Source organism: Scatophagus argus, chromosome 21, assembly GCF_020382885.2.
Source record: "Scatophagus argus isolate fScaArg1 chromosome 21, fScaArg1.pri, whole genome shotgun sequence".
NCBI lineage: Eukaryota > Metazoa > Chordata > Actinopteri > Scatophagidae > Scatophagus > Scatophagus argus.
This window is the reverse complement of record NC_058513.1, coordinates 10,413,371-10,440,107: the sequence shown is the minus strand read 5'-3', so window position 1 is coordinate 10,440,107 and position 26,737 is coordinate 10,413,371. Positions and strand designations below refer to the sequence as shown.

Sequence of the window (26,737 nt, the reverse complement as noted above, 5' to 3'; positions counted from 1 at the left end):
CAATTAATGAGCAGTGATCGGATGATAACTCTTAGACTTATCAAACTTTAGACTTATACTTTTAAAGTGATGGTTTGTTAATCTAAACATTCTGTCATGTGAAAGTCTTGTTAACTTGTTAGCCTGTGAAGAGACTGTGTTTATAGAAGCTGTCTTGTGGTGTAATGGTCACTGGCTGAACTTCCATAAATTCATAAAATGACCTGGAATGGAATGGAATCTTTGCCCTTCTTGTTCATTATTGCTGTATAAGTAACTTATAAATTCTGAGGCTGACATGGACATAAGAAACTGTGTTCTGTATTCAAGTAATGAACTGAACACTGTCATTAATGATAACCAGCGGTGTTGCTTGCATATTAAAGCAACTTCACTGTGTCTTTATTCTGTGATAGTATTTTTGTTTTTAGGTATTGTCACAAAAATCCTGCAAATCTTTGTCAGTAAACCCCTCTGAAACTCTTCTGATTTAGAGCTTTAAAAAGAAATGAAAAGTACTCTCTCTATCAGTTGATTAGATAAACAAATGTTATCTAATTATACTTCTAAAATTCAGTAAGATCGTGTTGATCTCTGATAATGACAAACAGATAAATGCCGTGGAGACGTAAAAGGTGGTCATCTTTTCTGGGTGGGAAATGAACTTTAGCACCAAATGCCACTGATGGAGGAGTGGCTAATGATTAAAACTGCCAGTGGAAAACATCTGATCCCACATCATCATCCAGGGTTTCAGGGCGCTAAAGCCTCATCCACTCATAGCCTTCACTGGCTTTCTTTTTCGTGTTGAAGTTTTGTCCTTAAGTTATTTTCCAATGGCTCGAGACTTCAAACTTATCTTTGTCCTTTGCTTAATCGCAGCATGTCTTGGTAAGTCACCTGATTTTTATGCGAACTTTAAATCCGAAACATTTAAATCATCATCTTAATTTGTTTGTCTTTGATAAATTGAATAGCCCAGATGAAGTTCAATTATCTGATTAAATGTACAATTGAGATAAATATTCCAGTCTTTTGACTGAGTAAATTCCTATAGACTGTGTCCTAAAAATTTCACTGGGTTTTAGGTATAAATAATCTGCTAATCAATGCAGAGATTTTTTTTTCATCACAGCCAAAGTTTAGATCAGCTTTATTAAGTATCAGTAGATAAAAAAGATGATTACCTCTGTCATTGCATGGCTCAGTAAACCTTGATCTGTACATGGAAAATTACCAATAACGAAGACTGGGGAATTTTTGGATAAACCTCTCTTTGTTGTCCATTGTCCTTTAATTACCAGTGAACAAATTCTTTTAACAGCGTCTTGTTTTCATACTTTACACGTAACATTTTAAAATAACATTTTTCAGCAGACAAATTCATGGAATTTAGGGATTTAACATCTACAATCAATAATGACCCAGAGAATCCAGAGAAATCTCAGGATTTAAGACCTGGTCAAGACTGAAAACCAACGTTTAATGCCTTTGAGCCTTTGATCCCTTAGGTTGCCACAGTAAAGACATGGGATTAGGAACACATTATCAGTAAACAGAGTTTTATCTGCCAATGAAAAGCTATAACACAGTGGTAAACATGACCCGGACCCAACTTTTTGGAAAATGCTGCAAGCATCAAATTCAGACTGAAGTCAATGTTGAGTTTGAACATGAAATAGCTTCAATATTATAGCACTATAATATATAGTATATACTGGAATAAGGATTATATTAAGGTGAAGGCAAACCATTGCCGTTAAACCAATACTTTATGCTGCTGTATCATAAAGCTGTTATGTCATATAATCTTAGCAAGATATGATGACCTGCATAGACTTTGTACTGATAATTTGATGAAAATAAGAGCACAACTTTATGTCAAGCAAGTTAAATTAAAGAAAACAATAACTGTTTCTCTCTTTATCTATCTTTTGTTTGTTTGTTTTTTTTTACAACAATTAAATTGTTCTCTTTTCCTCCTGTAGCTATCTCATTAAAAAATACTGCCAGGTCAAAACATTTCTTCGTTGTCTGATGGCTGTAGCTGAACACTTTAAACATTGGCAGATCATCATTTGCTAACTGCAATGCTGTGCTGATTCAATCACAACAGGTCCAGCCCAAACATCTTCAACTTTTGAAATTACAGGTGGAGGTTCAGATGCTTCAACCACTGTCGCACCTTCTGCAACAACATCAGGAGGCTCAACTGTTTCAACCACTGTCGCACCTTCTGCAACAACATCAGGAGGCTCAACTGTTTCAACCACTGTCGCACCTTCTGCAACAACATCAGGAGGCTCAACTGTTTCAACCACTGTCGCACCTTCTGCAACAATATCAGGAGGCTCAACTGTTTCAACCACTGTCGCACCTTCTGCAACAACATCAGGAGGCTCAACTGTTTCAACCACTGTCGCACCTTCTGCAACAACATCAGGAGGCTCAACTGTTTCAGCCACTGCTTCACCTACTGAGACGACAGAACATCCAACTCAGCCTTCAAGTAATTCTACTTGCGTCCAACATCTGACAGCATTTCTTGCATTATATATGCTCCTAATATTGTACATTTTATTCCTTTGTCTTCAAAGATCCTTGTGTGCCAAACCCATGTGGCCAAGGCAGCACCTGTGAGCCTCGTGCTAATCCAAACTTTGTATGCTTGTGCTTACCTGGTGAATCCTACAATCATGACACCAAAAGGTGTGAGAATGGTAAGTATCAGTATTTGTTCGGTGCCAGCACTATGTAATTGTTACTCCATGTGAAAAGGACTTTATGTACACTCGTTATAATACTGGTAGTCAGTCAACATTATAAGCACCTTTAGAAGAAACAGCCACAGTGCTACATTAATCATTTCATGAAAGACATTTAGTTACGCATCTCAAATAACAACAATGCAAATCTATGGATCTTTAAAATTGTTTAAAATAAATGGTTACAACAGGAATGTATACCACTTCAGATGATATTTTCCTGTTTTAGCCAAAGTTTTTCCTGGAGCACTATCTCTGCCTGGGTTGACGTACACTGACAATATGAAGGACAACACATCACCACAGTTTCTAGAAGCTGCTAAAACAATTACGGATGAGGTAAGCAATAAATCCTCTTTCCTTTCATGTGGCTTCTTTTTCATTTTGCAAATGCAAGACACAAAAGGCAACAAATGTTCATATGTTTGCTGTTATAATGTTTGTCAAATACGGGTAATCCATATATTTAATCATGATTTGCACACATTTAACTGTTTTTCGGCCCCTTTTGATATTTTTGATGCAAAAAAAAATTTACAGAAGATCTGTTTGAGTTGGCTGACACCAGTCATCATTCATATATCTTTTCTATATGCGCTCAGGTATTAAACCTGATGTGCATGTGGTAATGAATGTACTAGTTTGGTGCACAAAATCAATCAAAGCAAAATAACTGATAATTGATTGGACATTCCCCAGCTGATGAATATTATTTTCTTTCCAAAACGCAGCTCGACAAGGTTTTCAAAAATAACTCTGGTTACTCTGGATCTACAGTACTGAAGATTGAGTAAGTCCAAGCGTGACAATGGTTCTATCTAAATCAGTGCCTCCTATATCTTACAACTGGTTGCACATGATAATTTTTATCTTTTTCTTTTTGGTCTATATAGGCCCATTTCAAGCACCAGAGTTTGGTCAAGAGCAGAGCCTGGTGTTACTGCAACTGTAGAGATCAGCTTCAACGCAAATGCTGACATCTCATCAGATCAGATTTTGAAAGACATACAGTCATATGCCAACCATACAGGCGGTCTACTTACAGGGGTTGGTTTTAAAGGTAAGTTTATTTATCGCGTGTGTTTGTCTGATATTCATATAGTTTGGTGGTGAGATTTATATAAATAACTTTCAAATATTTTCAGGTAGAATGTAGTTAAAGAATTATGTTTGAAATGCTGTGTGCTGTTTCTGCAGCACTGAAAAAAATCATCTAAATGTTCTTTGTGTTTCTGTTAGCGATTCAATGTGCCTGCTAAAACATTAACTAATCATAACATGTTAACATTTATATTCTGTACAGCTACTTTGTACTGCAGTTACTTCAACAGAGAGCAAACAACTAATATTTTCACACTGCATGTTTAGAGAATTTGAAATGCATCTGAGTGAAATTTTCATGTCCCTTGCATTTCAAAGACAGCCACATATAGTTTATTTTTTCTTTAAAATTACCATTACCAAGTTTTTACCTATACTTAAGACACTTTTTCTAAATGCTTAACACAGCAAAACACCCACATTCTTAACAATTTTGTTCATGAGATACCAAATCTACAAGAAATGGCCAGTTCTGTTCTGATCTATAAATACTGTAAATACTTTGTTCTGCATTGTGCTTTGATTACTGACCACTGTTGTTGTCATTTAACATTTTATCACTAAACATATTGTATACTAAATCATGATCATGGAAACTTAAGCTGTCTATTTTAATGTCAATTCTCTCATCAGAAAGAGTGTAGTTTAGGGAGACCAATGTATCACAGCTGTAAACTGTTGGTCCCTCTGTCATTGCTCATAAGTGTTCTTTGTACAGCATACAGTACAGATTGTACACTATCATTCAGTCACACTGATTAACAATGTCTTACTGATAATAGTACTGCTCAGCTGCTATCACAATGCTTTGAGTCCACAGTTCATATCATGTAGTTATTTGTGAGTTTTCTTCATATTTTGTACTGCTACACTTTTGAGCTGTGTATCAGGATGTATTGAGATTAACCTCTTTTGTTTCCTTCTTTTAAAGAGGAAGACCTGTGCGGCATGGGAGCCTGTGATAGTAATTCTACAACCTGCTCATCAGGCAATGGATCTTTTATTTGTACCTGCAAGGACACCTACGTTCGTACAAAATTCAGTACCAGAGTGTGCACTGGTAAGAGCATTTATTTTGTGTGTGTGTGAGTGTGTATTATATTCTATGTATTTTTTTGTCTGAACTACAACATACCTCAACCTTTTCTACTTTTATAGCTTGTCCCAGTGGTCAAAAAGCTGTGAATTCCAAATGTGTCAAGTAAGTGCTTAAATGTCATAGCATATTCTAAAATCACAGTGAGGAGGGAAAGGCTGAGAGTACGACCTGTGCTTGTAGAGAGCTTGGATATAAATAAAAATGTAAAATTCACTGTTCTTTTGTCTTTCAGCTGTCCGTTTGGATATTCTGGTTTTAACTGCGATGAATGTGAGTACACAGCATGTGATTGTTTGAGTGAAGGGCAAAAACAGTGACATAAACCTGTTGACAGCACATTAAAAAATCATTTATGCTACTTTATGAGGGTTGGGGAGTAACTTCTAATATCATCTTCTCCTGCAATCCAAATGTTTTATTTAATTGAATTCTATTTTACTTTATTTAGGTCAATTTGATTCAAATGAATTAGAGGATATTGTGCTGCAGTGGTCTGTGAAACTTGCTTACAACAGGTTGCCATCTGAGTATATATTTATGTTATGTGTCAACTATATGCCTCTGAGCAGATTTAGATATGGATACTGTATAAGTAGGACTTTCATGCTAAAATACCTGAGTCGAGTCCAAGATCTTTGTTTGCAAGTCTAACTAACTGAAATGACATCATTTGAGACAATTCATCTAAATTTTTTTTTTTTTTTTTTTTTTTGCTTGAGACTTGTAAACTGACTTTGATGTACAAAATTGATGTTGTTAATTATTGCTACACTTTGTTGCTAAACCTTTAGCTTTAGTAGGTTTTGTTTGAGTAAAAGTATTTTTTTATGGCAATTCAACAGCATAATCTTGTCATTGATGACCTTGTCATTGTGTCTTGTTAGCATGGCAGCTGACGGTGGTAATCGTTGGCTCAGTGTTGGGGGGACTGCTGCTCATAACACTGATTCTTCTGCCTATAGTTGCATGCAAGTGAGTTTTGCATAGCGTCATTCACCCATTTCAAATCATTACTGCCTCTGCTGTGTCTTTGCAATGTTTCTCTTTCAGTCTCGGTACACATTAATCGGTAGACAGTAATATACTGTATACTGTAATACTTTATCTTTTCAGATCCTCAAAGAAGAAAAATACAGGCGTTAAAAAGCCTTACGAAAGCCACTCTGTCGCTGGGGCACCATTGGTTCAGAGCAGCTCAGCCGAGAGGCAGTCAGCCTTTGGTAATGGGTCATCTTTTGCCAATGTTGGGGTGCCTAGGATCCCAAGGGCCGCACCCACCAGCAGCTGGGACAGAAGGAACAACCTGGAGATGACTCCGAGCAACAGTCAGCAAAATCTGGTCTCTGGGGGAAGGAACGCTGTGAGTATGCCTCTGTGTTTGTTTGACATAAAACTTTGCAGGATTTTGAAGGTAAATTAAAGTAGAATATTGATCAGTAATATTCAGCAGGTAAGAGAGGAGATAATCAGGAACTTGCTTGTTTTTGCAATCCCCTCATAAATCTCTTTTCATTGTAGCATCTGTATGAAGATGCAGACAAAGTGACCCCATATGGTCGACCTCAACCCCAGATCAACCCATACGCCCAGAATCGACCCCAGATCAACCCGTACGCTACAAGTCTAGGCCATACCAACAATTCATACCTGCAAGACAATGGAAGACGGTTCAATTAATGAGGAACCACAAGGGTTCATCCTCCAGTGACATTTACCCACATCAGAAAATTATTGAGATTTAGATGGAAACACCTCAGATTTTTTTGAAAAATAACAGTACATCATCAGGTTCCCATTCCGGTAAGGGCTGTATCAACCAAAGCATTGATAAATATTACTGTAATGTCAACTTTATTTTGACTCATTATTAGCTGTCATAACCTTTACCTGTTTTTCCTTGACTAATCTAAGTCAAAGTCAAAGTTTGTGATGTGAGATGCAATGTAGGTCTTCAGTGAAAAAAAAAATCTACTTGTTCAAATGGATTTAACCAGAAATGTATATTTAGACTGAGTTGAATGGGAATTTTATGTTTGAATGTGACAAGTTTCTTTTCTTCACATGACATTAAATTATTTAGTTATTCCTCTAATATAGGGCAGACTGGTCTATCCATGTATTTCATTCTAACTTGTGTAAAATGTTTACCACGAGGAAACTGTTTTGTAGGGTTTATTTTGTGTATGGTTAACCTTTTTTATGTCTGATTGAATCAAAGCTGTTATTTGACTTAAATAAAATCACAATATTTAGAAATATTTTACAACTGTGTTTTTTTTGTATTTAGTTTTCTTTGTCACCCATAATATTATATGTACTGTGTTCATTTTCACCATCAGCTTATTTAGATTTTTCATTGTTTATTTCATGAAGGAAAATAATAATTCAGTATATCAGGTTGTTAGTACCGGTTTGTGTTTTAGATGTTTTATAAGAATTACAACAGTTATACATTGATGATCAAAATATTTCAGCACTTGATGATTGACACATGACGACTGCATTAATTACACCCTGCTTTTTATTTGCACTATTCCAATTTACTTCTCATTCTGGCACTTCACAATACGCGCATCAATAGCCAGAATAAAGGACGATGGGCAGTCTACCAGATTCAGATCAGTAAGTGGCAACAAAATTAAATGTTGCTCCAAAATCAGGGTTTCACTGTTGCCCCTACTGTGAGTGAATACAATATGTAAGATTTCATTTCAGTTCATTTACATAGCACCTTATACAATCAAAATTGTCTCTAGATGCTTTACAGAAACCCAGAGCCTGAACCCCCGAGCAAGCAGACAGTGGCAAGGAAAAACTCCCTTTTAACAGGAAGAAACCTTAAGCAGGACCCTGCTCACAAGGGAGAACTATCCTGCTGATAGTCGGCTGGGTAAAGGGGGGGAAGAAGAGGTAGACAGTACAGAGAGGATGAAAGAGAGAGAGAGAGAGAGAGAGAGAGAAAGAAACATACATGCAATAAACAGCATAAATTACAAAGGACAAACATGAGAGTTTATTATAATCTGAATTCTGAAGACTATGTATTGTATGTATTTGGTTTTTAGCTGATATGTTGTTTAAGTTAGTTATAATAGAAAAACGACATGGGCAGATGTTGACAGTAGACACTGGATTTGTCAGAGGGCTGGATGCAGTTCAACATGTAGATCTTGATAGAGAGATACCTGCAGAAAAATACAGAGAGAGAACTGGATACACAGTTAGTGACATAAAATAATGAATTATATGTTGATCTGATGAGAGGAGAGGAGGTGAGAGGAAGAAGAGGAGAGGAGGTGGGGGAGTAGAGATGGTGGTGGTATTGGGAAGGTGGGGGAACTGCTCAGTGGATCATGTTTGTATCCCCCTGCAGCATAGGCCTATAGCAGTGTAGCTATGATAGAGATTTAAAGATTAACAGTTAGTCAAAAGTATTCTACCTGTGGCTGTCTGTCAAGAAGTGACTGTAACTATGCCTACCAACCCTGCACACTTTGTTTGAGGCTAACTATACGCTTTACTAAACAGAAAGGTTGGAGGTGGTGTCTGCCTGTCAAACCCAAATTGGCAACTGGTTCCACAGTAAGGGTGCCTGATAGCTAAAGGCTCGTCCTCCCATTCTGCTTTTATGAATTCTGGGAACTGCAAGTAAACCTGCACTCTGTGATCTGAGTGTTCTATTGGGAATATATGGGACTTTTAGATCCTGCAGGTATGATGGGGCTAGTCCATTTAAGGCCTTATATGTAAGTAGGAGAATTTTAAAGTCTATTCTGAATTTTACCGGAAGCCAGTGAAAAGAAACTAAGATGGGGGATATATGATCCCTTTTACTGATTCCTGTCAAAACTCTAGCTGCTGCATTCTGGATCAGCTGCAGGCTATTAATAGAATAATTTGGACATCCTGATAATAATGAGTTGCAGTAGTCCAGCCTAGAAGTAACAAAAGCATGGACAAGTTTTTTAGCATCACTCTGAGAGAGGACGCTCCTAATTTTAGCAATATAGATGACCATTTTAAAGATAATACATAGTGAATCATCTTGTCATGAAGCCCTGGTGCCAGTAGGTGGAGCTGTTACACTGACATGAAAATAGTTCTTTGAAATATTATGCACTTTGTCCAAGTGTAGTAATTGGGAAAAATCAGTTTTCTACATGCAGTAGTAGTAGTAGTAGTAGTAGTAGTAGTAGTAGTAGGGTGTGATAATGCTGTATGAAGCAAATAAACTGGTTAAAATTACCCCCTACGTGTATCAGCTTTACACCGTGGCACTGCTGATATGCAGCATAACTGGATTTCTTCCTTCTTTCCTTGCCTTGTTTACTTTGTGTATTTTCTGGAAAAAGCGTCAGAGTTGAGTGTCCTCAGATGAATGACTTCCTTCCATGAATGTCTTCCTGCCTCACCCTTGTAACCTCTAGCCACAGTTATCAGCACTAAGATCAGCAGGTGGGGTAGGGTTCTGTAGGACCGTAATTACTGTGACTTTGGACTTGAAGTGGACAAACAGGCAGGTATTTCTCTGGTGACTTGTTCATACAGTCTGCTCCAAAACAAACTTACAGAGGTGAGGTGCCAAGTGAGCAGTCAGCAGTCTTTTTTCATATTTTCACATTTGTCTTGTGACATTTCTGCTGAGCCTTCTTGAGTAACAGACCTTTAAGCAGATACTTTTACTCAGTAGAGTAACATAACATTAACTATGTCATTTTTCTCTTCAACTGTTCAAATCACGGCAGTGTAACAGTATACAATACCAAGACTATGAAACTGAAGCAGCTAAAGGAAATTCAGGCATTTGCGCCTGTGGTTTCCTTACTGTAACATGTTAAAAAGAAAAAGAAAGAGACCATTTATCCCTACTGTTACACCTGATTCTGTATGTTTTATGTGAATTTTGTCAAATGGAAATGATTTCAAAAGCAGAGAATTGGTTTGGATTGAGTGAAAAAAATAATAAAGTACTTTTTGTTCAGTATCCAATAATGTAATGGATACTATTGGTGTGATTATGTTGATTGTTGGGTGAAGTATCATTATTGTCTGGTAAAGAGGTCTAATCAGACCATGTTTGACAATTTGAATTATTATACTTATTATTATTTTAATTATGTCTCTTTACATATGTAAATTAAAAACTGAACATAAAGATTAAAAATAACTATTGTGCATTTTTCATTCTGTCATAATAGAAATTTAAGGCTTATTTTTACTCTTGTGTTCATGAACACAACAACACCAAAACAAACACCTAAATAACTTACATATGATATTGAAATACAATTTACTTTATATACTTTATACACTTTACTGCTCCAGTGTTCTTGAGACTTTTATAAAAAGCAGAGGGTTCAGGTGTCAGAAATGTCAGGGCTGTGTTTGATTCAACAGGTGTGTTTTGGTTTTGATCTATTTATCCCATTTGTTGTTTTGGCTGTTGCTAACCAATATTCTAACTAGGACAAGGACTTGGATTGAATCCTAGTTAAAATGTACCCATTTTTATCTGTAGACTATTTACGTCACTTTTCCACTGACAGATTAATTCAGTTGTGCAATTGGGATCAAAGTCACAATGCAGATCATATCATTTTATGTGGCGATTGTATAACATCTCAATTTTCATCAAACTTTAAAAGAATTTCAATCCTAAGAGCTATATTTTATAAAAGGTGAAGATTTATAATACATTTTCATGTGATCTATTTCTTATTTCTGTAATTCTTTGCCACAATATCCCATTATCTCACACCTTATGACATCTTCAAAAGTCACATTATCTTTCACCCCACCTTGTTTTATTAGTTCCCCTAACAATGCCCTGAGAGCGGTTGAATCACTGTGTGACACAATATTTTGGAATTACATTTCGGTTTATGGACACAGCTTCCATGTAGTGATGTTGTCATATTTTGATTTAATTTTAGAAGTTGGATTATGGCTTAATCATGATGATTGGTTGAACTGCCATAAATGTAAGCAATGAGTTGCACTTCGGTTCTGTTCATTACACGATTTTTTTGCTGCACACTTATGAGCGAAAAGGCAACAAAAACAACAGAAAGGTACTATATGAATGAATATGTGTGAGAAGCTTTTAAATCTACAATATTTATTATTACCATCAGGCGTAGTTTTATTAACTTTCTTTGTAAAGTGTAGGCCTGGTGTTTGTCGCTATATGAGCAAGTAACAGGTGAGAAGATTTTCCTTCGCCTGACATATCTGTTATTCTGATATTATTCATACATATCTGTATCACTGTTATTTATCTGTTTGTGTGCAAACAGATAAATAACAGTGCAAATGAAGTAACAACCCACACGGAAAAGAAATATATGAACATATATCCAAATATATGCAGAGTAATATGCAAAATATATGTTGCATGTATGCCATATTTAGGGTCATATATGTGCATGTATGTGGACATACAGGAAATATATAATATATCGTATATAACATATGTATCCACATATATGTCACAGTCAGGTGCATATATGTCATACATAATGCCTTATATATAGCTCATATATGTTTGACTTGCATATATGTAGAAAGTGTGGGAAAATCGCAATGCATTGTGGGTATTGCGGCAACTGAAAGGTGTGTTCAAGCCGGCTACATGCGTAACGCTGCTCTTGTGTTCTGTTGTTTTGTTTAAACAAGTTAAAACGTCGCGCGAACGTGCCGTGTCGTTAACTGACACAATCGTTCACAACGCTTCGGTAAAAAAACAAACAAACAAACAAAAAACAAAAAAAACGATGAGGTGAGATTCTTCCCATTTCCAACGTGGAAGCAAAGCCAAGGACCTCGGAATTAGCGTTAAACTGCTTATGCAGTTTATGATTTCAGGTTCACAAGATGCTCCTCTTTTTGGTGAAGATGGCGATGCGAGGCTAACAGGTGAGATTTGCGACTTTTGTGCTAAAAGTTTCAGCTTCCTAAGCAGTGGTGGACTTAGCGTAACTGAGTTTATACTGTAGCCTTCGTAAGTTCATCCACATGGAAAGAAAATATATTAATTAACATACATGTTTTTTATCTATGCCACATATATTTTCCAACATATGTGCATATATTCGAAATTTGCCTCCTACATAAATGTCTTTCAACTATATGCACATATATATCCATATATGTACACATAAATCAGAATCAAAATCAGAATTCCTTTATTTATCCCCGAAGGGAAATTCTTCTTTGGATAGACATTGCACTTGCAGTATTCCCGACCAAGAAGGATAAGTGAAAGGTATAAAAATAGGATAAACAAATAGACAAACATATATATGTAAATATATATGTTTGTCTATTTGTTTTCCAGTCCGCTACGTCACACTTTCCACATATATGCAAGAAGTCAGGCATATATGAGCTATATATAAGGCATTATGTATGACATATATGCACCTGACTGTGGCATATATATATGTACATGTATATGTACATATATATATATTTGTGCTTTGGCCCATGGTCCAACCACTTCAGGATCCCCTTCAGTTCGCCTACCAGCCCCACCTTGGAGTGGACGATGCCATCATCTACCTGGACAAACCGGCAAGCACTGTGAGAGTCATGTTCTTTGACTTCTCGAGTGCGTTTGACACCATCAGGCCGGCTCTGTTGGCTGAAAAGCTGACAGCGATGCAGGTAAATTTGCCCACTGATGTCCTGGACTGCACACTATCTGACTGGCAGACCGCAGTGCTGCATGTCAGACAGAGTCATCAGCAACACCGGGGCTCCACAGGGAACTCTGCAGTGGTTGGGTGTATTGCTGGAGGTGATGAGAGAGAGTACAGGACTGTAGTGAACAACTTTGTCACATGGAGCGGGAGAAACCACCTACAGCTCAATGTGACAAAGACCAAGGAGCTCGTGGTGGACCTGAGGAGGACTAAGGCTCCAGTGACCCCTATCAACATCAATGGGGCCACTGGAAGAGTACAAGTACCTGGAGGTGTACTTGGATCACAAACAGGACTGGTGCAAGAACGTGGACAGAGTATACAGAAAGGGCCAGAGCCGCCTCTGTTTTCTGAGGCGACATCTGCAGGACGATGCTGAGGATGTTCTATGAGTCGGTGGTGTCCAGTGCCATCACATATGCTGTTGCCTGCTGGGGCAGCTACCTGAGGGTGAGGGACACTAAAAGACTCAATAGAATCATTAAGAAGGCCAGCCATGTTGTGGGAGAGGAACTGGACTCTCTGACAGTGGTGTCTGAGAGGATGTTGTCCAAAATAAGGACTATACTGGACTTTCCCTCTCACTCTCTCCACAATGTGCTGATGAGCTACAGGAGCTCGTTCAGTAACAGACTCTTACTCTCTCGGTGCACACAGAGAGGGACAGGAAATCATTCCTGCCTGTCGCCATCAAACTATTAAACTCTGCACTGTGACATATTTTTTCCCTGAAAATGTATATATGTACAAACACATGTAAATACCTGTTATTTTATATTTTACATTTATGCTATTTATATTATATTTTTCGTTTATATCCTATTTTTATATTTTTCACTTTCTTTCTTGGTTGGGAAAATTGCAAGTGTAATGTCTGTACAAAAAAGAATTTCCCCTTGGGGAAAGAATTCTGATTCTGACTCTGATTGTTGAGACGGAATTTGTCTAAGTCAATGTTTAGGTCAGAACTGCAATGCAGTCATAAACTCTGGACATTGAAAGAGAAGTGACAAATCAGAGTGACAGACAATAAACAGATAAATGGCACGAAGACACGAAAGGTGGGCCATCTAGTCATCTTTTGTGGGTGGGAAATGACCTTTGCACCAATGGAAGACTGGCTAATGATTAAAACTGCTATGTGAGGACACTTGATCCCACATCATCGTCCAGGGTTTCAGGGCGCTAAAGCCTCATCCACTCATAGCCTTCACTGGCTTTCTTTTTTGTGTTGAAGTTTTGTCCTTAAGTTATTTTCCAATGGCTCGAGACTTCAAACTTATCTTTGTCCTTTGCTTAATCGCAGCATGTCTTGGTAAGTCACCTGATTTTTTTTTTTTTATGCGAAATTCAAATCTTAAACATTTAAATCATCGTCTTAATTTTTTTGTCTTTGATAAATTGAATAGCCCAGATGAAGTTCAATTATCTGATTAAATGTACAATTGAGATAAATATTCCAGTCTTTTGACTGAGTAAATTCCTATAGACTGTGTCTATAAAGATTTCACTGGGTTTTAGGTATAAATAATCTGCTAATCAATGCAGAGACTTTTTTTCATCACAGCCAAAGTTTAGATCGGCTTTATTAAGTATCAGTAGATAAAAAGATGATTACCTCTGTCATTGCATGGCTCAGTAAACCTTGATCTGTACATGGAAAATGACCAATAACAAAGACTGGGGAATTTTTGGATAAACCTCTCTTTGTTGTCCATTGTCCTTTAATTACCAGTGAACAAATTCTCTTAACTTCTTGTTTTCATACTTTACGCGTAACATTTTAAAATAACATTTTTCAGACAAATTCAAGGAATTTAGGGATTTAACATCTAGAATCAACATTGACCCAGAGAATCCAGAGAAATCTCAGGATTTAAGACCTGGTCAAGACAGAAAACCAACATTTAATGCCTTTGATCCCTTAGGTAGTGCCACAGTAAAGACATGGGATTAGGAACACATTATCAGTAAACAGAGTTCAATGTTTTATCTGCCAATGCAAGCGAAGACTGTACAATGCAAAATGAAATATCAGAATTTCTTTATTTATCCCCAAAGGGAAATTCTATATAATATCACAACAGACATCTTGCCCTCCAGCTAACATGAAAATGAACCATCCAGACTTATCAAAGCATAGTACAAAAGCCAAGGTCTGTGATGGCATGAGAGAGTGTTAGTGGCCATGGCATGGGTGAGCTGCACAGCCAGGAAGGCACCATTGATTCTGACAGGTACATATTGGTTTTGGAGCAACATTTGCTGCCATCTAGAGGACGTCTTGTTACCGGACTTCCCTGCTTATTCCAGCAAGATGATGCCAAGCCACAATCTGCACGGTTTGTGGTTTAGTGGTAAAAGTTACTTGACTGGCCAGGCTGCAGTTCAGAAATGTCTCCCGCTGAAAATGTGTGGCACATTACGACGAGTAAAATATGACAATGAGTGCTGAGCAACTGAAGTCGTACATCAAGCAAGAATGGGAAAGAATTTCACTTTCAAAACTTCAGGAGTTCATGTTCTCAGTTCACAAACACTCACTGAGTGTTGTTAAGAGAAGCGCTGGAACACAGTGATAAACATGACCCCGTCCCAACTTTTTGGAAAATACTGCAGGCATCAAAATCAAACTGAGTGTATAATTACAAAAAACAATGAAGTCAGTTCAATTTGAACATGAAATAGCTTCAATATTATAGCACTATAATACATAGTATATACTAGAATAAGGGTTTCTCTCTTTATCTATCTTTTGTTTGTTTTTGTTTTTTTTTACAACAATTAAATTGTTCTCTTTCTTTCTTTGTTGTCTGATGGCTGTAGCTGAACACTTTAAACATTAGCAGATCATCATTTCCTAACTGCAATGCTGTGCTGATTCAATCACAAGTCCAGCCCAAACATCTTCAACTTTTGAAATTACAGGTGGAGGTTCAGATGCTTCAGACGCTGACTCATCTACCACAGCTTCATCTACCCAGCAACACCAGAAGGTTCCAGTGCTCCAACCACTGTCTCACCCGCTCCAACAACCCCAACGCCGGAAGGTTCCAGTGCTCCAGCCACTGTCTCACCCGCTCCAACAACCCCAACGCCGGAAGGTTCCAGTGCTCCAACCACTGTCTCACCCGCTCCAACAACCCCAACGCCGGAAGGTTCCAGTGCTCCAACCACTGTCTCACCCGCTCCAACAACCCCAACGCCGGAAGGTTCCAGTGCTCCAACCACTGTCTCACCCGCTCCAACAACCCCAACGCCGGAAGGTTCCAGTGCTCCAACCACTGTCTCACCCGCTCCAACAACCCCAACGCCGGAAGGTTCCAGTGCTCCAACCACTGTCTCACCCGCTCCAACAACCCCAACGCCGGAAGGTTCCAGTGCTCCAACCACTGTCTCACCCGCTCCAACGACCCCAACACCGGAAGGTTCCAGTGCTCCAACCACTGTCTCACCCGCTCCAACGACCCCAACACAGGGAGGTTCCAGTGCTCCAACCACTGTCTCACCCGCTCCAACGACCCCAACACCGGAAGGTTCCAGTGCTCCAACCACTGTCTCACCCGCTCCAACGACCCCAACACCGGAAGGTTCCAGTGCTCCAACCACTGTCTCACCCGCTCCAACGACCCCAACACAGGGAGGTTCCAGTGCTCCAACCACTGTCTCACCCGCTCCAACAACCCCAACACAGGGAGGTTCCAGTGCTCCAACCACTGTCTCACCCGCTCCAACAACCCCAACACAGGGAGGTTCCAGTGCTCCAACCACTGTCTCACCCGCTCCAACAACCCCAACGCCGGAAGGTTCCAGTGCTCCAACCACTGTCTCACCCGCTCCAACAACCCCAACGCCGGAAGGTTCCAGTGCTCCAACCACTGTCTCACCCGCTCCAACAACCCCAACGCCGGAAGGTTCCAGTGCTCCAACCACTGTCTCACCCGCTCCAACAACCCCAACGCCGGAAGGTTCCAGTGCTCCAACCACTGTCTCACCCGCTCCAACAACCCCAACGCCGGAAGGTTCCAGTGCTCCAACCACTGTCTCACCCGCTCCAACAACCCCAACGCCGGAAGGTTCCAGTGCTCCAACCACTGTCTCACCCGCTCCAACAACCCCAACGCCGGAAGGTTCCAGCGCTCCAACCACTGTCTCACCCACTCCAACGACCCCAACACAGGGAGGTTCCAGCGCTCCAACCACTGTCTCACCCGCTCCAACGACCCCAACACCGGAAGGTTCCAGCGCTCCAACCACTGTCTCACCCGCTCCAACGACCCCAACACCGGAAGGTTCCAGCGCTCCAACCACTGTCTCACCCGCTCCAACGACCCCAACACCGGAAGGTTCCAGCGCTCCAACCACTGTCTCACCCGCTCCAACAACCCCAACACAGGGAGGTTCCAGCGCTCCAACCACTGTCTCACCCGCTCCAACAACCCCAACACAGGGAGGTTCCAGTGCTCCAACCACTGTCTCACCCGCTCCAACAACCCCAACACAGGGAGGTTCCAGTGCTCCAACCACTGTCTCACCCGCTCCAACAACCCCAACACAGGGAGGTTCCAGTGCTCCAACCACTGTCTCACCCGCTCCAACAACCCCAACACAGGAAGGTTCCAGTGCTCCAACCACTGTCTCACCCGCTCCAACGACCCCAACACAGGAAGGTTCCAGTGCTCCAACCACTGTCTCACCCGCTCCAACGACCCCAACACCGGAAGGTTCCAGTGCTCCAACCACTGTCTCACCCGCTCCAACAACCCCAACACAGGGAGGTTCCAGTGCTCCAACCACTGTCTCACCCGCTCCAACGACCCCAACACCGGAAGGTTCCAGTGCTCCAACCACTGTCTCACCCGCTCCAACGACCCCAACACCGGAAGGTTCCAGTGCTCCAACCACTGTCTCACCCGCTCCAACGACCCCAACACCGGAAGGTTCCAGTGCTCCAACCACTGTCTCACCCGCTCCAACGACCCCAACGCCGGAAGGTTCCAGTGCTCCAACCACTGTCTCACCCGCTCCAACGACCCCAACACCGGAAGGTTCCAGTGCTCCAACCACTGTCTCACCCGCTCCAACGACCCCAACACCGGAAGGTTCCAGTGCTCCAACCACTGTCTCACCCGCTCCAACAACCCCAACACCGGAAGGTTCCAGTGCTCCAACCACTGTCTCACCCGCTCCAACAACCCCAACACAGGGAGGTTCCAGTGCTCCAACCACTGTCTCACCCGCTCCAACAACCCCAACACAGGGAGGTTCCAGTGCTCCAACCACTGTCTCACCCGCTCCAACGACCCCAACACAGGGAGGTTCCAGTGCTCCAACCACTGTCTCACCCGCTCCAACGACCCCAACGCAGGGAGGTTCCAGTGCTCCAACCACTGTCTCACCCGCTCCAACGACCCCAACGCAGGGAGGTTCCAGTGCTCCAACCACTGTCTCACCCGCTCCAACGACCCCAACGCAGGAAGGTTCCAGTGCTCCAACCACTGTCTCACCCGCTCCAACGACACCTGGAGGTTCGACTGCTCCAGCCACTGCCACATCCACTCCAACAACCCCAACACAGGGAGGTTCCACTGCTCCAACCACTGTCTCACCCGCTCCAACAACCCCAACACAGGGAGGTTCGACCGCTCCAGCCACTGCCTCACCTACTCAGCCTTCAAGTAAATCTACTTGTGTCCAACATCTGACAGCATTTCTTGCATTATATATGCTCCTAATATTGTACATTTTATTCCTTTGACTTCAAAGATCCTTGTGTGCCAAACCCATGTGGCCAAGGCATCACCTGTGAGCCTCGTGCTAATCAAACCTTTGTATGCTTGTGCTTACCTGGTGAATCCTACAATAATGACACCAAAAGTTGTGAGAATGGTAAGTATCAGTATTTGTTCGGTGCCAGCACTATGTAATTGTTACTCCATGTGAAAAGGACTTTATGTACACTCGTTATAATACTGGTAGTAAAAGGTCAGTCAACATTATAAGCATCTTTAGAAGAGAAAGCCACAGTGCTACATTAATCATTTCATGAAAGATATTTAGTTATGCATCTGAGATAACAACATTGCAAATCAACAGATCTTTAAAATTGTTTAAAATAAATGGTTACAACAGGAATGTATCCAACTTTCTTCAGATGATATTTTCCTGTTTTAGCCAAAGTTTTTCCTGGAGCACTGTCTGTGCCTGGGTTGCCGTATGATGACAAAATGAAGGACAACGCATCACCAGAGTTTCTAAAAGCTGCTAAAACAATTACGGATGAGGTAAGCAATAAATCCTCTTTCCTTTCATGTGACTTCTTTTTCATTTTGCAAATGCAAGACACAAAAGGCAACAAATGTTCAAATGTTTACTGTTATAATGTTTGTCAAATACGGGTAATCCATATATTTAATCATGATTTGCACACATTTAACTGTTTTTCGGCCCCTTTTGATATTTTTGATGCAAAAAAAAAATTTACAGAAGATCTGTTTGAGTTGGCTGACACCAATCATCATTCATATATCTTTTCTATATGCGCTCAGGTATTAAACCTGATGTGCATGTGGTAATGAATGTACTAGTTTGGTGCACAAAATCAATCAAAGCAAAATAATTGCTTTATATCAATAAACTTGATATAAAGCGATCGGGCATTCCCCAGCTGATGAATGTTATTTTCTTTCCAAAACGCAGCTCGACATTGTTTTCCAAAATGACCCTGGGTACTCTGGATCTACAGTGCTGAAGATTGAGTAAGTCCAAGAGTGACAATGGTGTTTACCATCTGACTGTCTCTCTGTATAAATCAATGCCTCCTATATCTTACAACTGGTTGCACATGATAATTTTTATCTTTTTTCTTTTTGGTCTATATAGGCCCATTTCAAGCACCAGAGTTTGGTCAAGAGCAGAGCCTGGTGTTAATGCAACTGTAGAGATCAGCTTCAAAGCAAATGCTGACATCTCATCAGATCAGATTTTGAACGACATACAGTCATATGCCAACAGTACAGAGGGTCCACTAGCAGGGGGCGGTTTTAAAGGTAAGTTTATTTATCGCGTGTGTTTGTCTGAAATTCATGTAGTTTGGTGGTGAGATTTATATAAATAACTTTCAAATATTTTCAGGTAGAATGTAGTTAAAGAATTATGTTTGAAATGCTGTGTGCTCTTTCTGCAGCACTGAAAAATATCATCTAAATGTTCTTTGTGTTTCTGTTAGCGATTCAATGTCCCTGCTAAAACATTAACTAATCATAACGTTAACATTTATATTCTGTACAGCTACTTTGTACTGCAGTTACTTCAACAGAGAGCAAACAACTAATATTTTCACACTGCATGTTTAGAGAATTTGAAATGCATCTGAGTGAAATTTTCATGTCCCTTGCATTTCAAAGACAGCCACATATAGTTTTTTTTCTTTACCTATACTTAAGACACTTTTTCTAAATGCTTAACACAGCAAAACACCCACATTCTTAACAATTTTGTTCATGAGATACCAACTCTACAAGAAATGGCCAGTTCTGTTCTGATCTGTAAATACTGTAAATACTTTGTTCTGCATTGTGCTTTGATTACTGACCACTGTTGTTGTCATTAAACATTTTATCACTAAACATATTGTATACTAAATCATGATCATGGAAACTTAAGCTGTCTATTTTAATGTCAATTCTCTGATCAGAAAGAGTGTAGTTTAGGGAGACCAATGTATCACAGCTGTAAACTGTTGGTCCCTCTGTCATTGCTCATAAGTGTTCTTTGTACAGCATACAGTACAGAATGTACACTATCATTCAGCCACACTGATTAATAATGTCTTGCTGATAATAGTACTGCTCAGCTGCTATCACAATACTTTGAGTCCACAGTTCATGTCATGTAGTTATTTGTAAGTTGTCTTCATATTTTGTACTGCTACACTTTTGAGCTGTGTATCAGGATGTATTGAGATTAACTTCTTTTGTTTCCTTCTTTCAAAGAGGAAAGCATGTGCAGCGAGAAAACCTGTGATAGTGTTACTACAGCCTGCATATCACGCGATGGATTTGTTAATTGTACCTGCAAGGACGCTTACGTTCCAATAGAATTCACTGACACAGTGTGCACTGGTAAGAGCATTTATTTTATGTGTGTGTGAGTGTGTATTATATTCTATGTATTTTTTGTCTGAACTACAACATACCTCAACCTTTTCTACTTTTATAGCTTGTCCCAGTGGTCAAAAAGCTGTGAATTCCGAATGTGTCAAGTAAGTGCTTAAATGTCATAGCATATTCTGAAATCACAGTGAGGAGGGAAAGGCTGAGAGTACGACCTGTGCTTGTAGAGAGCTTGGATATAAATAAAAATGTAAAATTCACCGTTCTTTTGTCTTTCAGCTGTCCATTTGGATATTCTGGTTTTAACTGCAATGAATGTGAGTACACAGCATGTGATTGTTTGAGTGAAGGGCAAAAACAGTGACATAAACCTGTTGACAGCACATTAAAAAATCATTTATGCTACTTTATGAGGGTTGGGGAGTAACTTCTAATATCATCTTCTCCTGCAATCCAAATGTTTTATGTAATTGAATTTTATTTTACTTTATTTAGGTCCGTTTGATTAAAATGAACTAGAGGCTATTGTGCTGCAGTGGTCTGTGAAACTTGCTTACAACAGGATGCCATCTGAGTATATATTTATGTTGTGTGTCAACTGTATGCCTCTGACCAGATTTAGATATTGGTATAGACACTGTATAGGTAGGACTTCCATGCTAGTGCGCAACTTCCGAGCACAAGATCTTTGTTTGCAAGTCTAACTAACTGAATGATGACCTTGTCGTTGTGTCTTGTTAGCATGGCGACTGACGGTGGTAATTGTTGGCTCAGTGTTTGGGGGACTGCTGCTCATAATACTGATTCTTCTGCCTATAATGACACGCAAGTGAGTTTTGCATATATTCATTCACCCATTTCCAATAATTCATTACTGCCTCTGCTTTATCTTTGCTATGTTTCTCTCTCATTCATTCTGCACTTTTATCTTTATGTATCCCATAAGAGCCCGTGGTGACACAGGCTTCCCAAAGTTGAGGATGAGGAAAAAAATGTACTTTAAATGCCCAAACTAATATATAAGTAACATTACAGACCTTTGTCATGTGGTCCATTTGATCTGATCCTTTCATCCATTTTCATAATTTTTCAACGTCCAAATGTAATAAAGAAACTAAAACACACAACAGTGACAGTAATATCCAACATAATTTAATATTTTATCTTTTCAGATCCTTAATGAAGAGCTTCAAGACAAACAAAAATGCAGACAATGGAACGCCTTATGCCAGCCACACTCCCACTGGGGCAACATTTGTTAACATCAGCTCAATAAAAAGCCAGGCAGCTTCAGGTAATGGGTCAGCTAACATCTTTGACTCTGCTGGGATGCCTCGGCTCCCACGGGCCACAACTAAAGGCAGCTTGGACAGCAGGTCTAACATGGAGATATCTCAGAGGAACAGCTGGCAAAACCAGGTCCCTGCGGCAAGCAACTCGGTGAGTATGTCTCTGTGTGTGTTTGGCATAAAACTTTGAAGGAGTTTGAGGGTAAATGGAAGAAATACAAGTAGAATGTTGAGTAGCAAAGAACTGACAATATTCAGCATGGAAAGAGAAGAGACAATCAAGGATGTAGTGGCTTCAATTTGCTATTCTCTGATAAATAATGTCTCTTTTCATTGTAGCAGCTGTACGAAGACCGTGACATGGCCTATGCCCAGAACCAACCCCAGACCAACCCCTATGCTCAGAACCAACCCCAGACCAACCCCTATGCTCAGAAACAACCCCAGACCAACCCCTATGCTCAGAACCAACCCCAGACCAACCCCTATGCTCAGAAACAACCCCAGACCAACCCCTATGCTCAGAAACAACAAAAGAGCAACCCCTATACAACAAATCGACCTCAGATAATCACTTCGAGCCAAGGTTGGACGAACCCTTCATACCTGCACGACAATGGAAGAAAGTTTAGTTAACGAGGAACCACAAAGGATTATCCAGTGACATTTACCCACATCAGAAGCTTGTGTACGTTTCATCGGAAACATCTCAGATTTTTTTCCTAAAATAACTGCACATCATTAATTTCCCAATATAATAAGAGCTGTACAAACAGAAGCACTAATAAATATTACTCAATATTACATTGGGCAGTTATGTCTTTTAAACACTTTGATCTGTGAGCTGAAACCCAGTGATGTTTGATATCATTCTCTCCCTCAGTTCATTTCTCACTCATCTATGAATTTACAAGCGATCATTTTGTATCTGAAATGTTTTACATTTATGAAGAGTTACAATTCCATGTTTAACTTGGTTTTTGTAAATGAGATGGGTTTAGTTTTTTTCTCATAAAACTGAATGAAGTACTTCTTCAAATTAGGGCACATTAGCCCATCCATATATTTTATTACAACATGTGTAAAATGTTTACGACATTGAAACGGTTATGCAGCTTTGGTTAACTTAACTTTGTGTTATTAAATTTTTTAATGTCTGATACTAAAGTAATATGTAAATAAACTAGAAAGGAAAGAAAAATAATTTGTTGTTGTTGTTGTGTTGAGGTGTTGTGTCAGTGTTGGTATTACCACTGGAGGGCGACAAAGTTTTAGTAACAGGAACACTAATGCTGGTCAGCATGTCACTTTAAAGGAACAGTCCAAATTTATTTTCATTTACAGCGTAGAGTGGTTTTGATCGATGAATCGCCTCAGTGTCTGTTGCAAACTAAAAGAATGTGTCAGTATTAAAGTCATTGTAATTTCTCAGTAACAGCAAAGAAACAATGACTAAATGCACTATACATGTATCGTTAAGAAAAACACATTAATTACACATTGAGCTTCAGTGAACAAATAATTGTAAGAGATTATGGCAAAACAGATGGTCCAAATATTATTTAGATGTAACTGAAGCTTCACTCCAGTTTCCTTTCACTCTACTGACTACATATATCAGTGGTGAGAGAAGTATTTAAGTCTTTATTTGAGCAAAAGTGAGAATATGACAGTGTGAAAATACTATGTCACAAGTAAAAACCTGCATTCAAACACTTTTTAAGTATTTTACTTAAAGTACATGATTTATGTTTTGTATTAATAATCTAAATCTAAATCTGAATCTGCAAACTAAAAGTAGAAAATGGAAATGCTGAAGTAAAGTAACCCTAACCTTTATCCAAATTCCTCAAAACTATTAAGTCACAGGTTTTGAGGAAATGTACTTAGTTGCTTTACAGCTCCGGTAGATAAATACCTCTTTTGTTTTTGCAACAAAGCAATATTCCTTTGTGTTAGAAACCAACTAAGCAGATTTACTGTATCAAAGTCACACATTGTAAAATGTAATAAGGAAACAGGACAAGCTGCCAATAGCCTGAAATTTGCAATTATGATGTCTCATAAATGTTGCAATCATTTGGAACATGCCACACACACCTCCTGTTAGATAATGATTATTTTTTATTGCTCCGCTCAAATTAGGTTGGGGATATGGAATTACATTTTAACACTTCAAGTATCTGCACCAGGTAATAATAATGGTACTTGTACTTGCACAAACAATTTCATGTCAAATTTATATTTAAAATATGTTATAGAAAAAAGATATTAAATGAAAAAAAATATGAAAGTAGTACCTGTACAATACAATCCAATGAGACCTGAAAAAAGTACAAAAAGTACTGTCAAAAATATTTATTGCAGGATTTATTTATTTATTTATTGTATGCCATGCTTTCAACTATAAAACATTTAGATTTGAAGTTGCATGTGTGATGAAGAGCTGGTCAGAAACATTCATGACCACATGTGCATTAGACCTGAAAATATACTCGCAGCATTGTGTTTTTCTTTATGTTTTAAAGCACGTCCACTGTGCTGTACCTTGTTGGCATTTAGTATTTGTATTTTTGAATATTTTTCAAATATAACACAAACAGGATAGAGACTATAATGTCTCTATCTGGTTTGAGCCACAAACAGTGTTGACTTGCTGCAGTGCTACAGTGTTACACAAAAATGAGTGGTTACCTTTTCTTGCTGATGCAGACAACATACCAACAGGTAAAAGTTAATCTTAGATCGAAGTTTATGTAAAGGAACTGGCCATAAAAAGCTGTTTTATGCCATGTCACATTACTGGTCAGCTGTTGGCTCTGGGTTATACATCTCAGTCTCACATTCAGCATCTTCCTCAGGCTCATTCAGATTAAGAGAGTCAGATTTAGCATGAGTACATATGCTTTGTTAAACTAACGGCAGAATTAAACTATGGGCCTCAACGGTCTTCATCTTCTGTCTCTTCTTCTGCTCTGCCAAGGAATTCACTTTGCTCAAGGTATGTTACTTCTCCTGATTTCACATGTTTCAAGTATGTTCAAGCTATCTGTTCAATTTCAGTACTAGATGATGTTCAATAGTGGGACTGTGGGAAATATGCATCATCATATTTTCACCTCATCGTATTTTATTTTCATCAAAATACCAAATTTGAAGGAATTTCCTCCATCCCAATTATTGTAGATTTATTTTTTTTTCATGCTTAAACGTTATATGAGTAGTTTGACACTCACTTTAAAAATTATTACATGGATAAACACAATGTGATTACTGACAATGTTGGCTGTTCTGAGACTTTAAACAACTGAGTTATTAAAAAGTGCACTTACTGTGAGGAAAAAGATTTTCTCTCCAGAGGGAAGGAGAATATTTGCATTTTAAAAGAAATTCCAAATCCATTCCTAAGGTGTTCAGCAGATTTGCCACACCACATAAGAAGTGCTTTATTCAAAAAGAAATTTCACAAAATACTGAGAAGTTTTGAATGCGCAAGCGATACAAAGTACACATCTCATTGCTGATTCAGACATCAGTTATATATTTCAAATGATGGGCTGTATACTCTAACGTCATGAAATGGATTGTTCATCGATGGTGAAGAATTAACCAGAATGGCCAAATCACATGTTTTCAGGTTCAGTGTGGCCACAGTTGTCATAAACAGGGTCACTCATTTGCCAAGGATACAGTAAAATAAAAAAAAAAAGAAAAGAGAAAAAAGAAGATGGATGCCTTTGTATTTTTGTTAAAAGTGAATATGACATTTGTAACTGAAACCATGCAAGGAAACCTTCATGCAAACATCATGCACATCGAAAAATGAATGATGACTCATGTTTTATATCGGGATTGCCCCAAATTTTTCTGGTTTAAGACCGAAACTGGAACTGTAAAGATCACTTTTAATAAACGAGCATATTAATTTTTCTTAATTCTTAAAATTAATGTTAAATATATATTTGATATTTGATGAAACATCTGGGGGACAAATTGAACCTTATGGGAAACCAACTTTGACTTTTAAATCTAACCTTCTCTCTGTCTGTTTTCTGCAGGAAGTTGTGGCAGTACAGAGTTCCAGTGCTCCAATGGACAATGTATCGATGTAGCTTGGAGGTGTGATGGGACAAAAGACTGCACAGACGACTCAGATGAGCTGAACTGTCGTGAGTATTACAACCAACAGTGGAATAATACCAAGCAAAACCAGTGTAAAATTCTTCACACAAACATATATGGATGCTTCTGCAATAATCTGTTGAACAGAACCATAAAACCAAGTCTTATGCACAGTTATTTTTGAGTTAACTCCTTTTGTTCTTTGCGGGCAGCTCCTCCGTCATGCTCCTCGCAAGAATTTAAGTGTGTCACAAGTGGTGAATGCATCTCTTCGGGCTTTGTCTGCGATGGGGAGGAAGACTGCATCGATGGCTCGGATGAACAAAGAGCCTGTGGTACGCAGAAAGACTGTTGATGTGCTGGTTAAAACTGTGTGGCTATTTTCCTTCTTTTTTTTCATCAAGGTGTTAAAAATCTATATCTTTGGGACTTAGGGAACATCACAGAGATCAGAACACAGAAAAGCTGAAGCGAGTGAAGAGTAAAGAAACTTGGTGTCCGGTGTAAAAAAGTCTTTCTATAGGACTGTGCAAGGAATCATGCACAATCCAAATCTCTCTGATAT

At 39.2% G+C, this 26,737-nt stretch overlaps 3 protein-coding genes across 3 annotated transcripts in view; all 3 read left to right on the top strand.

Annotated features, from left to right (window-relative positions):
• Window positions 1-606: 606 nt before the first annotated feature.
• On the top strand, window positions 607-7,193 carry muc13b (mucin 13b, cell surface associated). Its single transcript, XM_046378074.1, has 12 exons — window positions 607-870; window positions 2,132-2,488; window positions 2,577-2,699; window positions 2,974-3,083; window positions 3,476-3,534; window positions 3,638-3,853; window positions 4,772-4,905; window positions 5,004-5,046; window positions 5,177-5,214; window positions 5,829-5,916; window positions 6,058-6,355; window positions 6,463-7,193. The coding sequence occupies exons 1-12, from the start codon at window positions 816-818 to the stop codon at window positions 6,619-6,621; spliced, it is 1,680 nt and encodes a 559-aa protein (XP_046234030.1). The 5' UTR covers window positions 607-815; the 3' UTR covers window positions 6,622-7,193.
• A 5,693-nt stretch (window positions 7,194-12,886) lies between these two features.
• On the top strand, window positions 12,887-18,931 carry LOC124053109 (putative uncharacterized protein DDB_G0282133). The gene is made up of 4 exons (XM_046378073.1): window positions 12,887-12,964; window positions 15,576-18,325; window positions 18,414-18,536; window positions 18,822-18,931. Exons 1-3 carry the CDS (start codon window positions 12,887-12,889, stop codon window positions 18,454-18,456), a joined length of 2,871 nt encoding a protein of 956 aa, XP_046234029.1. The 3' UTR covers window positions 18,457-18,536; window positions 18,822-18,931.
• A 6,005-nt stretch (window positions 18,932-24,936) lies between these two features.
• Window positions 24,937-26,737, top strand: part of lrp2b (low density lipoprotein receptor-related protein 2b) — a 39,018-nt gene continuing 37,217 nt past the window's right edge. Inside the window, exons 1-3 of the mRNA XM_046377974.1 lie at window positions 24,937-25,051; window positions 26,109-26,219; window positions 26,385-26,507. Of these exons, the coding sequence (XP_046233930.1) occupies window positions 24,985-25,051; window positions 26,109-26,219; window positions 26,385-26,507 (301 nt within the window). The 5' untranslated portion in view covers window positions 24,937-24,984. The remainder of the gene's footprint in view (window positions 25,052-26,108; window positions 26,220-26,384; window positions 26,508-26,737) is intronic.